Source organism: Alligator mississippiensis, chromosome 1, assembly GCF_030867095.1.
Source record: "Alligator mississippiensis isolate rAllMis1 chromosome 1, rAllMis1, whole genome shotgun sequence".
NCBI lineage: Eukaryota > Metazoa > Chordata > Crocodylia > Alligatoridae > Alligator > Alligator mississippiensis.
In genome coordinates, this window is record NC_081824.1 from 8,100,889 (window position 1) to 8,115,253 (window position 14,365).

The following is a 14,365-nucleotide window of genomic DNA, read 5'->3' on the forward strand; positions in this document are numbered from 1 at the left end:
CAGAATTTGGAGGGGGCTTTATTGCCCCTCGGGGCTTTGGTGCTCTCAGGGAAAGGCTTCCCCCCAGTGCCGGGCGTGTGCCACGTCCCCGGGCGCGGGGCTTGCTCGCTAGCTGGACTTCTTGCCTTGGGCTCCACGATCCCGCACTCAGGGCTCGTCCAGGCATTTCTCCCAGTTGTAAGGATGCATGCCTTCCAGATCATCAAACCCCTTCCCACCCCCAAAAAAACAACCACCCCACCCCACTCGGTATAAGCCTCTTATCTGCCCGCGGCTCTCAGCCGGCTCCGGGCTGGGGAGCGGACGCTGCGCCCCGGCCCTGAGCCGTGTGCCCGCGAGCGGAGCCGGCCGCACTGCCCCGGAGCCGGCAGCCGCCGGGGTGAGGGAGCCCCGGGACCATGGAGATAAAAAGGCTCCTGTGTTTGGAAGAGCCAGAAGACAAAGACAGGGAGAAGGAGCGAGCAGGGTCGGGCTGGCAGCGGCTGCGGTGCGGGGCGGCACAGCTGGACACGCAGCCGGACACACAGCTGCTCCGCGCGACATGTCTCGCAGGAGCTCACTCGTGTGTTTTGCGTGTGTGTCGTATGGCGTGTCTGTATCGTGTGTGGGGGTGTAGCTGTACGCCTGGGGCCATATATGCACAGTGTGTAAGTGTGCATACTTGCAGGAATCAGAACTGGTGGGAGAGGTGATGGCTTTTATGAGACCAGCTCGATTTTTGCAAAAAACAAAACAAAACAAAACAAAAAACCACCAAAAAAACCTTCTTTAGTTGCATAGGCAGACAAGGTTCTTTAGTTACAAGCTTTCGGGCACAAGCACCCTTCTTCAGGCATAGGAGAAAATATTTCCTTGCAAAAATCGAGTTGGTTTCATAAAAGCCATCGCCTCTATCACCAGTTCTGATTCTTTTTGCCTCTAGACTCATACGGCTACAACCTGGATACCTGCATATAACATGGATGTCTGTGTGTGCAAGCGTGTGTATAGATACATATTTCTCATATATACTCAAATATTTCATATATGCATGTATTCTATGTTTGTGCGTGTATACAGACATATTTCTCAAATATCCTCACAAATATTTTCTATATATGCATGTATTCTGTGTTTGCACGTGTATACATACATATTTCTCATATAGCCTCACAAATATATATAAAAATATATATGTATGTATATGTGTCTTCGTGTGTATATATACAAATTTCTCATACATATACTCACAAATATTTCCTATACAGTATATGCATGTATGTGTGTGCGCATGTGTATTCATATATATACTCACACATATTTCATCTCTACATATATGTATTATATGTGTGCGCATGTGCATACATATTTCTCATATATACTCACAGCTATTTCATCTGTTTATATGTATGTATGTGTGTGTGCATGTGTATATATATATATATTATATACTTACAAATATTTCATATATATAGTCATGTAGGTGTGTGTGTATATATTTCTCATATATATATTCACACATATTTAACTTATATATACGAGCAAGTATATATACATATTTGCAAAGTGTGTGCATCCCCGCAACGCATATGCATTTCTGTGTCTCTAGGAACTTGATATAAATTTGTGTGCATGTTTATATGCAGCATATGTGTGTATACCCATCGACCAGCCATGACAGAAATCATCCTCTAATCGCGGGACTGCCGACCACGGTGTGTGTACGCTTGCTATAAACACACATATACTATACACATATGTATTTAGTACAATGCAAGTATATATTTGTATAAAATATAGAATACGAGGAACAACTTACCATACAAAGTCGGCAAGGGTATTTTTGAACACTGCATATAAGTGCATATAAGTACAACATATATTTTATTGTGAGTACACACACTGCATAAATATGCATATCAAATGTGCAGAAATACCCGAAGACATAAATATGTATATGTATATATGCTGCATTTATAAATACATCCACACACACACATACATACACCCACACTGCATAAATATATGCACGAATATGCACATTAAGCGTGTAAACACCCAAAGATACATATTTGTATAGTATATATACATTATATATATTATATACTTAAAATATTTTATATATATAGTCATGTACATGTATATACTATGTATATAGTATATATAGCTACATTCATAAACACACACACATATAGACATACACACACACTGCATATAGTATATGTCTATATATAGACACAGTACGGACACCATTTGCCATTTCAAATTCTTGTCTATGTATTATGTGCACATATTAAAATATGTCCATAGATGGGCATATATAAAAGACGTATACACACGCATATAGACACTGCATACATTATGCGTCTGTATATAAACACGTAGTTAGTTGCCACTGCAAATTCGTGCCTATTCATGACCCGTCTGCATGCACCTCTCTGCAGCGCGTGTGCACGCGGGTAGATCACTGTAAGGCTATTGCAGCGCAGATCCAGCGGACGGGCAGCACACTCCGTAGGTCTCGGGAGCTCACCCTGTCTGTTTGCCAGGCCCAGGGTGCAGGAGCGTGTGCGTGGGCCGGTGCTTGTCCCCGCAGACATCCCGGTCGCCCGGTCCCAAGAGGGTGCCGGGACCCCCGCACGCACGTCCAGCCCCGGGGCAAGCCTGGAGGGCGCACAATGAGGCCTGGTGGTCTCTCCCGCCCCTGCGGAGCCGAGTCCCCTCCTCGTGCCCTCGGCCCCCGGGCCCGGCCGGCTCCTTCCCCGCTCAGACGCGGTGCCCGGAGGATCCGCGCTGCTCCCGCACTGCCCGGCGCTGGGGACCCGCCTGCGGCAGCTCTGCCCTGCCTTCTTGCCGCCGCTGCAGCACTGCTGTCCTCAGCATCTCCTTCTTCTTCTTCTTCTTCTTCTTCACCATTTCCTCTGTTATTTTCATCACCTTGATCGCTACTACATGATTCACGTTCTCAGTACCATTAAAACAAGTATCATCATCTTCGTGGTCTCTACACTTATGATCTCAGATTCACCCATTATCATGATCACCATCACCTTCGTCACCATCACTATTATTATGATCGCCTTCACCTTCACTATTAACAGTTATTCGCCCTTCCCTCAACGCTATTACTCTTCTCGTCTTCTTCACTATTCTCGTTTTTGCTATCACCATCACCATCACTTGGATCGGTATCTTGACTGCTACTATTATCATTATTCTCATTTTACTAGAACAATCAGAATATCGTTGTGATTATCATCCGCTTCTTCACCATCACTATCATTATCATTACTATAACTATTATTACTCTCATCTTCTTCATCACTATTATCGTTATCATTACCACCTTTTCCCTCATTTTCACTACCATCATCGTTATTATTATCATTTTCATCGTCACTATTATCATTATTGTTATATATTATAGCATATTAATTATCTGATCATCTACGATCATTATCCTTGTCACCTGGTATCACTAGCATCGTGATTTATAATGTATTATCATTATTATCACCTTTTGGTCATCTTCACTACTGTCATGGTCACTGTAATCACCCTCTTCTTCACTATTATCCTTATTAATATCCTCATAATCATATTCATCAGCGCTATTATTATCATTAGATTGTTCTCTTCGCTATTATCATAATCTTCGGCACCATCACTATTATCACGGCCATCACTATTATTATTTTCACCTCCACTATTGTCACTCTTATTACTTGCACCTTCTACACCTCTATTATAATTATTATCAGCAGCATCATTCGCATCATCTTCATCCCGGGGGCGCTGCCGCTGCGTCCCCCCCGCGTCTCCCCGGCGCCCCGCGCTCCTCTCCCCGCCGCGCCGCTGCCGTCGGGGCTTCTCGCCCCTCTCCTTCCTGCAAACCCACCGGCGGGCTAAGCAAAGCCCCGTCCAGGGCGGCCCCCAAATGACCAAGCGCGTCGTTAAAAGACAAAAAATGAGAAATAGAGAGAGGGGCAGAAAGCCCCCCGGCCGCCGCGCCCACCCCGCGGGGCAGGAGCGCGGCGCGGGGCTTTGCTCCTTCCCCCTTGCTGGGGCCGGGGCGGTGCAGGCTTGCTGGGGCCCCAGGCTGCCCTGGCCGGATCACAGGGGCAGGCGGCCCCTATCCTCCCCCCACTCCCCCCAGCAGCCGCCTTTGCCCCTGGGAGCGGCTGTCCCGTGCACCCCCGGGGGCAGAGGGCATCGCTAGCTGCCTGGCATCAGGGGGTGCCCCCCGGGGTGGGAGAAGGGGGCCCCCAGCCCCGCTCCCCGCCTGGCACAGGAGTGCCGTCGAGCAGAGGCCCCGCCCGCAGCTGCCCCGGGGGCGGTGGGTGGAGGGGTAGGTGTGGGGGGGGGAGCCGGGAGCCCCCTCCCCGGTGCTTAGCGCGGCTGGACTTTGCCTGGGTTTTGGGAGCAGGAATGAAGGCTGGCGCCGGGCGATGGTGCAACAGATACCGCCCCCCCGGCTCCCCTCCCCGCTGCTGCACGTGATGCGGGGAAACCAGTCACGGCGGGCAGCGCGGCGGGGAGGAGAGGGCAGCCCCGGGCTGCGGGGAGCGCCGCGCCTGCTGCGCCCGGCCAAGGTGGGTCCGCGCTCCGCTCCGCGCCGCGCCGCGCCCGGCTCCCCCTGCCCGGACGGGGCAAGGGCTGGGCTGGGCCATGGGGGTGGCGGGGAGCTCATCGCAGTGGGGAGCAGTGCCAGCGGGGGGAGCAGGGACAGCCCCCGGCTCGGCTCCGCGCAAACCCCGCACCAGCTGCGCTGCCCCGACGGCCCCGCGCGGAGCAGGAGGGACAGCGCCCGCCACGGAGAACCGTGGGAGCCACGAGAGCGCTGGCCAGAGCTGTGCTATAACACTAGACGTGATGATAATAGTCGCTATAACCATCAGAGAGACGGGGTGCGAGCTCCATCCCGGGCGGGTTTGAAGCCTTGCCTGGCATGATCTCGTTGGGGACGGTCTTGCTTGGAGCAGGGGGTCGGACTAGATGTGGCCCCTTTCGACCCTCCTTTGCGAAGAGTCGGTGGTAATAATAATTAATAATAACCATCATCATGACAGCATCGGTAGGAAGAAAGATAGACTCGTGGAGACGCGGGGCTGGAAGAGACCTCCAGAGGTTCAGTCTAGCTCAACCTCCTGCCTGAGGTTATAATATAATATAATATAATATAATATAATATAATATAATATAATTCAGTGTAATACAATGTAATACATTGGTTTCTCTTCAGATCGCACAAATCTTTCGCCTGTTAATATAACGGAATAGATAGGATGAATATAATGAATAGCATTGGTAGAACATAATATAATTAAATGAAATGAATATGATATGATAATATATGATATGATAATAAAATGAATATGATATACTATCTCACTAATATAATTCGTATAATATAACCTCAGACAACGAATATAATCAAATGTCTATTACTAATAATGCAGAATCCTAGAAAAGTGGGATTGGAAAGGACCTCCAGGTCATCTAGTTCAACCCCCTGCCTGAGGCAGGATTAATATAATATAATATAATATAATATAATATAATATAATATAGATATGTAATGGACTATGATGCAGAATAATGTAATGAATGCAGTGAACGCCGTGCAGTGCGAGCCGAGGAGAAGGGGCTGGCAGGGCCCCCGAGGCCGCCGGCGCGGATCGGCCTGCCCCGAGCGCGGCTCCGCTGCCCGCGGCTCCTTCCTCCGCCCGGGCCCGGGACGGGTCTGGCTCCGCTGCCGGACGGCGCTTGGCTTCCCGGGGCAGAGCCGCCCTCGGCTTCGGAACTGTGAAATCGATCAAACGAGCAGGCTGCAAATCGCAGCGGGTTTCCCCCAAATCCTTTTGAACGGGGGAAGCTTGTGCAGAGACACCCGGCGGAGCTGGGGCACGCGGAGCCTCTTGGCCGGGATCGGGCCCTTCTTTTTTCCTTGGCCTCGGGCTACTTTTTAATTTTTTTTTTTTTTGGTAAAGCTCCCTGTTTCCTCCTGGGAACCGCGATGGACCTAGGGTCCGGGCTAACCCCTGTCTGGACCTCGTGTGTGTCCGTGCATGCAAGGGACAGGAGTGTGTATGTGTGTGGGCATGTGCTTGTGCGTGTTCATGTGTGTATATCTGCGCGCAAGCACGTGTACATGAGCGTGTGCATATGTGTGTGTCTGTGCGTGTGCACCTGTATGTGAGTGTGTGCATGTGTGTGTGTGTGCAAACATGTGTACATGAGTGTGCATATCTGTGTGTATCTGTGCATGCTTATGTATATGTGTGTGCATGTGTATGTGAGTGTGTGCATATGTGTGTATCTGTGTGCAAGCATGTGTATGTGAGTGTGCGCATATGTGTGTGTGTATTTGCATGTATGTGTGTGAGTGTGTGCACACAGGGAAATAAAAGGATCTGAATGTGGTGGTGCGGGGGTGGGACTGTGTTCTTGTGTGCAAGGGGGTGGGTGTGAATCCATGTGCATGGGGGGGTGCCTGTCTGCACGCAAGGCTGCATCTGTATAAATGTGGGGATGTGTGTTCTGGTCTGGCTGGGGGGAGGCATGTGTGTGAATTGAAGTGTGCTCTGTGTGTGTGCATGTGTGCCCTGGGGATGTGTGTGTCCATGCACTAGTGTGTGCATGCAGTCATGTCTGTCTGTGTGTGTGTGGTTGTGTGCATGGGGATCTGCAAGGTTGTGTGAATAAGTGTATATCGGTGCAGGAGGGTGCATGGATGTGAATGCATGTACGTGGAGGGGGATATGTGTGTGTATGCGTGTGTACCTGGGGATGTGTGTGCAAGCAAATGTGTGTGTGCATGCAGATGTATATGCAGACAGGGATGTGTGCACATGTATGGAGAGGGAGTGTATATGCGTGTGCATGCATGAAGACGTGTGTGTGTGGAAATGCATGGGTGTGTATGCCTGGGCCCAGGGATGTGCACGCATCTGTGTGTGCATACATCGGGGTGTGTTTATGTATTTGTGTGTGTGTATGGGGATATGTGTGCCTATGTGTGCACGCACATCTCCTGCCCCTTTCCATTGTGGGCTCAATCGCAGTTCTCCCCCCTTTGCCCGGGCCTGACCCACTTTCCTCTCCCGCAGGTGGGTGCGGACGGACAGACGGACGGACGGACTGACAGGACAGGACTGGACAGGCCTCTTGGCCACATGGGGCCACACTGCAGCCGCTGAGCCACGAGGAGAGCCACAGGGAGCCACAGCCATGTACCAGAGCCTGGCCATGGCGGCCAACCACGGCCCCACGGGGGCTTACGACGGGGCGGCTGGCTTCATGCACAGCGCTGCCGCCGCCTCGCCCGTCTACGTGCCCAGCCCGCGGGTGCCGCCTGTGTTGCCCGCCCTGCCCTACCTGCAGGGCAGCAGTTCCTCGCAGCCGGGCAGCCCGGGCTCTGGCCCCTCTCTCTGGACTCAACCTGCGCCCGACGGCACTGCCTACAACCCCGGCTCATCGCACCCGCCGCCCACCTCTTCCCGCTTCCCTTTCTCCAGCAGCGCCCCGCTGGCCTCCTCTGCCTCTGCTGCTGCTTACAGCAGCCCGCTGAGCCTCTCGGCCGGCGCCAGGGAGCAGTACAGCCGGGGCTTTGGCGGCTCCTACGCTGGCCCTTACCCGGCCTACGTGAGCCCCGAGATGGGCAGCACATGGACAACGACGCCCTTCGACAGCTCCGGGCTACACAGTCTCCAGAGTCGTGCTGCGCCAGGGGCCACAAGGCACGCCAACATAGGTAAGCCCCATCCTGGCTTCTCCCTACCAGGGGCATCTGTCCCCTCCTTGACTGCAAGGGCTCAGTCTCCTTCCTGCCATCAGGGGCATCAGTTGCCTCCTGGGCACTTGGGCATCCAAGGTATCCAAGCTAGCCGGGGCAGGCAGAGCTGCATGGAGGAGTCCATAAGACTGGCTATGGACCGGGTCAGACCGTAGGTGTCTTGCCTGGTCTCCTGTGTCACACAGTCCGCGGTGCCCACCAGGTCCCCAGGACCTCCTGGTCAGCCTCCTCCTGGCCCTAGCCAAGCTTGCCATTTATCTGACCAGGAAGGAGGGTCTGGCCACGGCGACTCCCAGGGACCATTGGATCACTTTTATGTTCCTAGTCCACTCACATGTCTGGGCCGAGTTTCACTGACCAGTGTCCACTGGCTCCTGGGACTCATTCAAGGGCCAGTGGGCACTGGCCAGTGTGGTCTGTTCCATGTCCACCCTTTGGTGCACTTATTTTGAACCTTGGACCTTCACCCATCCTGTTTTCTCTTCTGTTGACCCCCAGACTCAGCAGATGCATACCCAATATCCCGCTCAAATAACCAGGGCGGCTAATAGTTGCTTTGTGGGTGTAAAGCCTGTGTTTCTGATATGCATCCAATAGGCCTGTGTCGCACAGCAGCAGAGAGCAAAGGCTGAAAGGGAGAGTGAGCAGGGTATGAGCAGGATCAAAATTCCCTGTTCCTCTCTCAATTGCAGCCTTCAGCATTTGAGGTCTAGGAAGTTCTGGTTCAGAAGTTGTCCCTTTAACTCCTGCACTCAATAGCCACTGATGCCTCTTTCCTCCAAGAATTTGTCCGTTCCCTTTTTTTTTTGAGGGATCGGAGGTCATTGGAGCGCCGAGGTCCTTGAGCGTTGAGGTCCTTGGAGCGCTGCAGTGGGGTCTGGAACATTTTCTTTATGGCGGGGGTTGTTCTTGGGAACTAGAAGAACTAGATCTCACTAGGCAGGGGGCTGCCTAGCGAAAAACAGAGCCCTGGGCTTGCAACCATGTTTGCACCGGTGTGCCGTTGTTTCAGATAAGAGCCGTCGGGCATTGATGGCAAGGCCGAGATGCACCAGGGTGCTCATGCCAGTGATTCTTCACCAGGAAGCCGCGGGTGCCTCGAGATCCTTTCAGGGGTGCCATGCAATTTTGCACACCAAGGCGTGCACACATGCTTCACAAGAGGAAACCAATGATTTCCAATTAGTGCAGAGGATAAAAAAAAAAGTGTAAAAAGAAAAAAAAACCCTCTGCCCGGTTAGGATTTTTTGAATTCTTTGCAACAGAAAAATTGCCGTGTTATTTTTCCATAGTCAGAAATGGAGTGAAAACTTAAGAGCTGGTGTTTTCTGAGGGGTGTCTTAAGTCTAAGGAGGGGGAGCTTGAGTCTAACAAGGGGGCCCTTGTGCCTAAAAAAGTTGAGATGCATTGATTTAGGTGCTTGCCGTCTCTGGAAAAAGCTAAACGGAGCAAGGCGTGTAAATGCTGTTGTGGCTGTACAAACAGCCCGGCTGGTTTGGCAGGAGCCTTTATTGGACCGACTGGGTAGTTGGAAAAGGTATTTTCGGGCCCAAAATGCTCTTCCTTAGGTCTGGGGAAGAAGCAGGTTCAGCCTTGGTTTAAAACCACAGCTGCGGTCTCTGTATGTAGGGTGAAGTGCTTTGGGAGCAAATCCAGGACAGGGCTCCGCTGGGTGAAATAGTGAACATGCTCAGTCCCTGAAGCCCCTCGAATTGCCACGAGGGTCCAGGCACGTAGTTTGCGAGCCGGGTGAAATGCATGCATTTCGTTTCCATAGCTGATAATGGAGGGACATTGTGGTTATTAGTAGGACCAAGTTTGACCAGAGAGAAAAGTGAAGGGAGGGACAGAAAAGGACCTCTAAAGTCATGTCATTCTTTTAAATCAGTGCCCTAACTTTTCCAAGGCGTTGGGCTAGCCAGCTCGCTTTCATTGAGCTGCCAGACCGAAAGGCTTTCAAAAAAATCAGGTCATTTATTTCAGAAATGTATTTGAAAGGATTAAAAAAAAAAAGGCCCAAGAGGCTAAAAAAAAGTTGCACTTTTCTCTTGAGGCAAGATGGTGGAGAGGAAAGCCGTCCTGTGGGAAAGGAAAAGAAGTGAGTCCCGTATGTAATCCCCAGGTTATAATCTCTTGAATCCTGTTTGTTCTCCATGTTCCCTCTCTGGTGGTATTTATTTAGCCTCAGAGGTGTAGTTAAAAATAAAATGCAGTGCAAAGAAAAATGACTCAAATTTGTCCATAACGTGTTTGAAGATAAGAGTGTTTAACCTCCACCAGGAGCACAATTTTTCCCCCTGTGCCCAGTCGGATTTTCTGCAACTTTTTTCTTCTCCTTGAAAAGTTGCACAAATAAAAAGCTGGTTCTGCGGGGGAGATCCTGGCTTTCCAGCTCTTTCAGGCTTTTTTTGTGGTCGACACAGAGTCGTTTAATAAAATACCGGGCATTATTTTAAGGACAAAATTTGCCCCTGCCTTGTGTTACCAGCAGGATGGTCAAGACAGGCGGTGTAACAAGCCCCAGAGCTGTTAAATATTCCTCTGTGCATGAAAAGAGGATTATTTTGTAGACCTTACCTTAAAAAAAACACAACCCTTTGCAGTGACCATAACTAGGGGGTTCTTAATAATTTTAAATGTAAAAACAAAATCGAAGTCTGTGATTTCCCCAACACCCTACTCAGTTCTTCCTTCCTCTTCATTTCCCACCCAACGGCCTTTTGTGTCTTTTCGGGCCTGATCCTTTCTCTGACTTAATACAGAGCAGAGTTTTTGCTATCAGGATTTTAATGACTCCAGCATTCGCCCCCGAAACGGTGTTTGAAAGTCCCTGGCTGTGATTTGAAGCTTGCAGAGCAGAGGTTGTGTTCCCGGTTGTGTTGTGTGCAATGCCAGGCATATTATTAAGCCAACCGGGCAAATCGAAATAATAAATCGTTGGCATGCGGCAGTGGAGAGAAGAGCAGAGGTGGAGCGACTGGGTCTGAGATTTAGTTCTAGGTTTGAGATCAAACCCCTTAGGCCGCGATGCAGGGCCTCCCCACGTATTTTGGAGTCAGTCTGTTTGGATCTGCTTGCAGAGTCTGGGGTCTCCGGTTTTTAAAATGCAGGGGAAAATAATGAAGTCGCAGACATTGAAACTGTGCCTAGGAGCTGGGTGTGACAACTGTAAATGCGGTATTAAAGCCCAGGGATCCTTTTAAGTGCAACTGCGTGAGATCAGGTTATTTTGGGTGCAAATCTTCCTCTTTGCTCGTCATGCCCATTGTATTCCAAGGGAATTTTGCCTGCAGGACCTGCCCATCAGTATTTAAATGGGAACAAAGATTACTTCCAGCCAGGGGCTTTTCTAACCTAAGGGGATACTTTGTAGTGACTGTACTTTTCCAAGTGTTGGTATGAACCACGCAAAAGTTGTAGGACAGCAGTTAACAAGCAAAGAAGCAGGGTCTTTGCTGGCTGGCTTCCTGGGGAGGAAGCCTGGATGAAAAAATTGAATTATTTCAGGAAAGAAGGTGGGGTGGGGGAAGGCAAGAAATTACGCGCCGTGTTGTGTGAAATGGGATTAAATTGTTCCCCTGGAAAGAGTCATTTACTGTTTGACGGAGAGCCTCACACGCTTTGGTTAAAATATATTTCAGTGGAAAGATCAGCGTCTGCTCTAGGCACGGAGCAGTTTGTAGCGCAGTGGTGGCTTCAGATCTGGTATGACTTGAATACAAATTATTATTGGTAGTAGTAGTATCATCCTTATTATTGTTATCCTTATTATCATTATTATTAACTGCTACAGGCTTCCCTGAGCCACAGAACTCATGCAGGCACCAGGAGCTCTGTCCTGCCGTTCTTACTTGCTTGTTATTTCCACTGAAGTCTATTTTCTGGAGCGATTGGCTCGGTAGGACTGTTGTTATGTTATGTTTGTGCGTTAGGTTTAAAAAGAAATGCAAAACTCTAGACCTCTTGGCTCGGAGATGATACCTTTTATTAGACTAAAGAATTGCAAAAAAATGATCTTTTTTTTAGGTTTATACAGCGTGTTGCTCCTACGCTGGCTTAAGCACTAGGGAGTCCGGGGCAAAGAGCAATGGACAGATTTTTCCAAAGTGCTGTTAGTGGTTTAGGATCCCAGTTGGATCGAGGCTCATCATTCACTTGGACCCGCCTGCGAATTTTCCCCAGCATAATCCCGAAGTGCCTTGTTCACCCTCTCTTGGGATACAAATCTCTGAGCATTATTATCATACCCTGAATGGGAGGTTTGGGGCTGTCTGGGCATGAACTTGATCCAAGCATTTGTTTTGATGATGTTTTAATGAATTCCTGCCTTAACGATGCGTGAAAAGAACTGGCTTTAAAGTCTGCCTTTCATGGTCACCGTCTGCTTTCCTCGCCTGCCACAGTCAAAAGCCATCTCCTCTTCTTGAGCATCTTGAAAGCTCCTCCAAAATTAGCAGAGCCATGTAACCCGCCAGGCCAGGTGAATCCACATCCCCTAAGAGGGAGGGAGAAATGAAGTCTAGCCCCCAGGATGCAGGCTGAGGAAGGGAGAGGCTTGCTCAGTCCATGCACCATAAAGACAGTGGGTTAGATCTAATCTTATTTTACCTCCCATGCAACCCCCTTGAGCTACTCATTCTCCTTTCACGGATGCCGGTTCAGTTCCTTGCAGCTGCTTATAGTAACCTAGAGGAGAATTGGGCTCCTTGATTTTGCTGGGGGCTTATCATGGAAGGCTTTGTCGGCCATTCATGGGATTATTTTTCCCCCACCGCAAACCGCAGAAGAAGGCAAGGCAGGAGGTTGTCTGCACGGCAGCTTTGCAGCACAGCAGCCGTATCTGGAAAGATCAAAGCCTGGAGCAGAAACCATCCGCTTTGTAGGAAACCATCTCCTCTGTTGCTGCTCAGAGATGTTGGGGCAGATCAGAAGCTTTCCAAGCAGGGGTACGGGCAGATATTTGCCCTGTAGCATCCCCTGGTTGACGTCCATGTGACTCTGCAGTCTTTGTGCTGCTGCAAGAAGCACCGAGGTTTCCCGCACGTCCAGAGAGGTGACCTCTGTGTGTGAACGGCTTGTGAAAACAAGAACGAACATTACCTTTAATTATATGGACAAGGCAGAAAAGTATATTGAAAAAAAGATTTCCTGGAGTGTATCAAATGCCTCCATGCGCATGGACTTTCAAGGGTATACACCTCTTTCTTTCTCGTCACACGTTACATATGTGCGGTGCCCACCTTAAAAGTCAGCCCTGCAATATTTAACTCGCATCCCGGGGCATAGAGGTGGCTCATTTTCTGAGTCAAGTCCAGTCCTCAGTTATCGCAGGCAAACAGGCTGTGCCAGGCCCTTCGGAAGTGCATTTGACTCTATTTTAGAGCCATCCAGGCCCCCAAACCTCTGCTGGTTAGTGACCTCTTTCTAATTCCCAGCCTAAATTGTCTTCACATCCTAGGCCTCACCAAAAAAAAAAAAGCTGCGAGACAGCCCCCGCTGAGATGGTTTATCTGAGTGGGAATTGCTAGCTTCAGGGGGCCACCCCTGGCCTGGCAGACACCGAAGAGGGCACTCTTGTTGAAACGAGCCATGGTGCCAGCCTTGTGCCAGTGTGACTCCGCTGCCATCGGTGCAGTGACATCATGGTAAAACTGGCTCAACAGACACCTGAAACAAGACTCAGGACTCCCAGCAAAAGCAGTCTGTGGCTCAGACACACGAGCTTTTGTTTCCCCCCCCACCAAAATCCTCAAAGCTGGGGCATCTCGCTGGCTTTAAATGAGCTGACATTTTAAGCAAATGAAGGAAAACAATGACATGCAGAAATGCTGCTAATACCTTGTCAGCTAAAATACTGCCACTGCACCGCTGCAATTAGTACATTCTCACTGCATTTCTTGAATTGCTTAGAGAAAACATTGCAATCTTAAGAAAAGGGGTCTGTCTCTAATACCGTAAAATTCATCTAATGCCTTAAAATTCTCTCTCCCCATCCACAGGCTTACTAATATAATAATAGTGAAAGACTTTAAAAAGCGTTGATCTCTGTGAAGTGACTACGGGTTTGGATGTTTGCCACCTTTGTGGAGCAAAGAGGATAAAGTTCTCTGAACACGTTACGGTTAATCGGGGGTTATTTACCCGAGGGGATGTTCCCAATTCACTCCTGGAGGCTGGGTAAATCCTGGTTTGGTTGAAGACAGAGGGGATTTTCTCATTCACGGCACTGGGGCCAGGGTTTTATTCCAAGCAAACAGGATGCCACCCCCCCCCCCCCGCCGCGCGCGCGCACACACACACACACACACACACACACACACACACACAGCTGGCAGGATGATAGCCTGCATTTGGGAGCCTGCAGGCGACCCAAAGATAATGTCTGCAAAATTGGCATAATGGGGGGCACAGGCCTTCTTGTAGACTTGACACGAACGCTTGAGCCGGATGTATTTCTAAGCCCTTGGACACGTCTTCACTAGGATGAAAAGTGCATGTGCTCGTGTTGGTGAATTCAGGGCTGGCCCGTGGGTGAGCATTTAACGATGCAAATGCAACTCCGGAGGGTAAAGAGCGATGGCAAGGAAAGCT

The 14,365-nt window shown here is 49.8% G+C and overlaps 1 protein-coding gene and 1 long non-coding RNA gene across 7 annotated transcripts in view; one reads left to right on the top strand and one right to left on the bottom strand.

The window, feature by feature from the left end:
• Positions 1 to 4,411: 4,411 nt before the first annotated feature.
• The window catches only part of GATA4 (GATA binding protein 4), a 42,798-nt gene continuing 32,844 nt past the window's right edge, over positions 4,412 to 14,365 (top strand). Inside the window, exons 1-2 of one of the 6 annotated variants that reach the window (XM_014610227.3) lie at positions 4,412 to 4,571; positions 7,089 to 7,732. In XM_014610227.3, the coding sequence (XP_014465713.1) occupies positions 7,210 to 7,732 (523 nt within the window). In that variant the 5' untranslated portion in view covers positions 4,412 to 4,571; positions 7,089 to 7,209. The other 5 variants (XM_019496415.2, XM_019496414.2, XM_019496416.2 and 2 more) reach the window with 5 other exon arrangements.
• On the bottom strand, positions 11,743 to 13,977 carry LOC109285420 (uncharacterized). Its single transcript, XR_002093157.2, has 2 exons — positions 13,916 to 13,977; positions 11,743 to 12,848 (listed from the first exon to the last, which is right to left on the bottom strand). It is a non-coding gene; the product is annotated as an uncharacterized LOC109285420 (long non-coding RNA).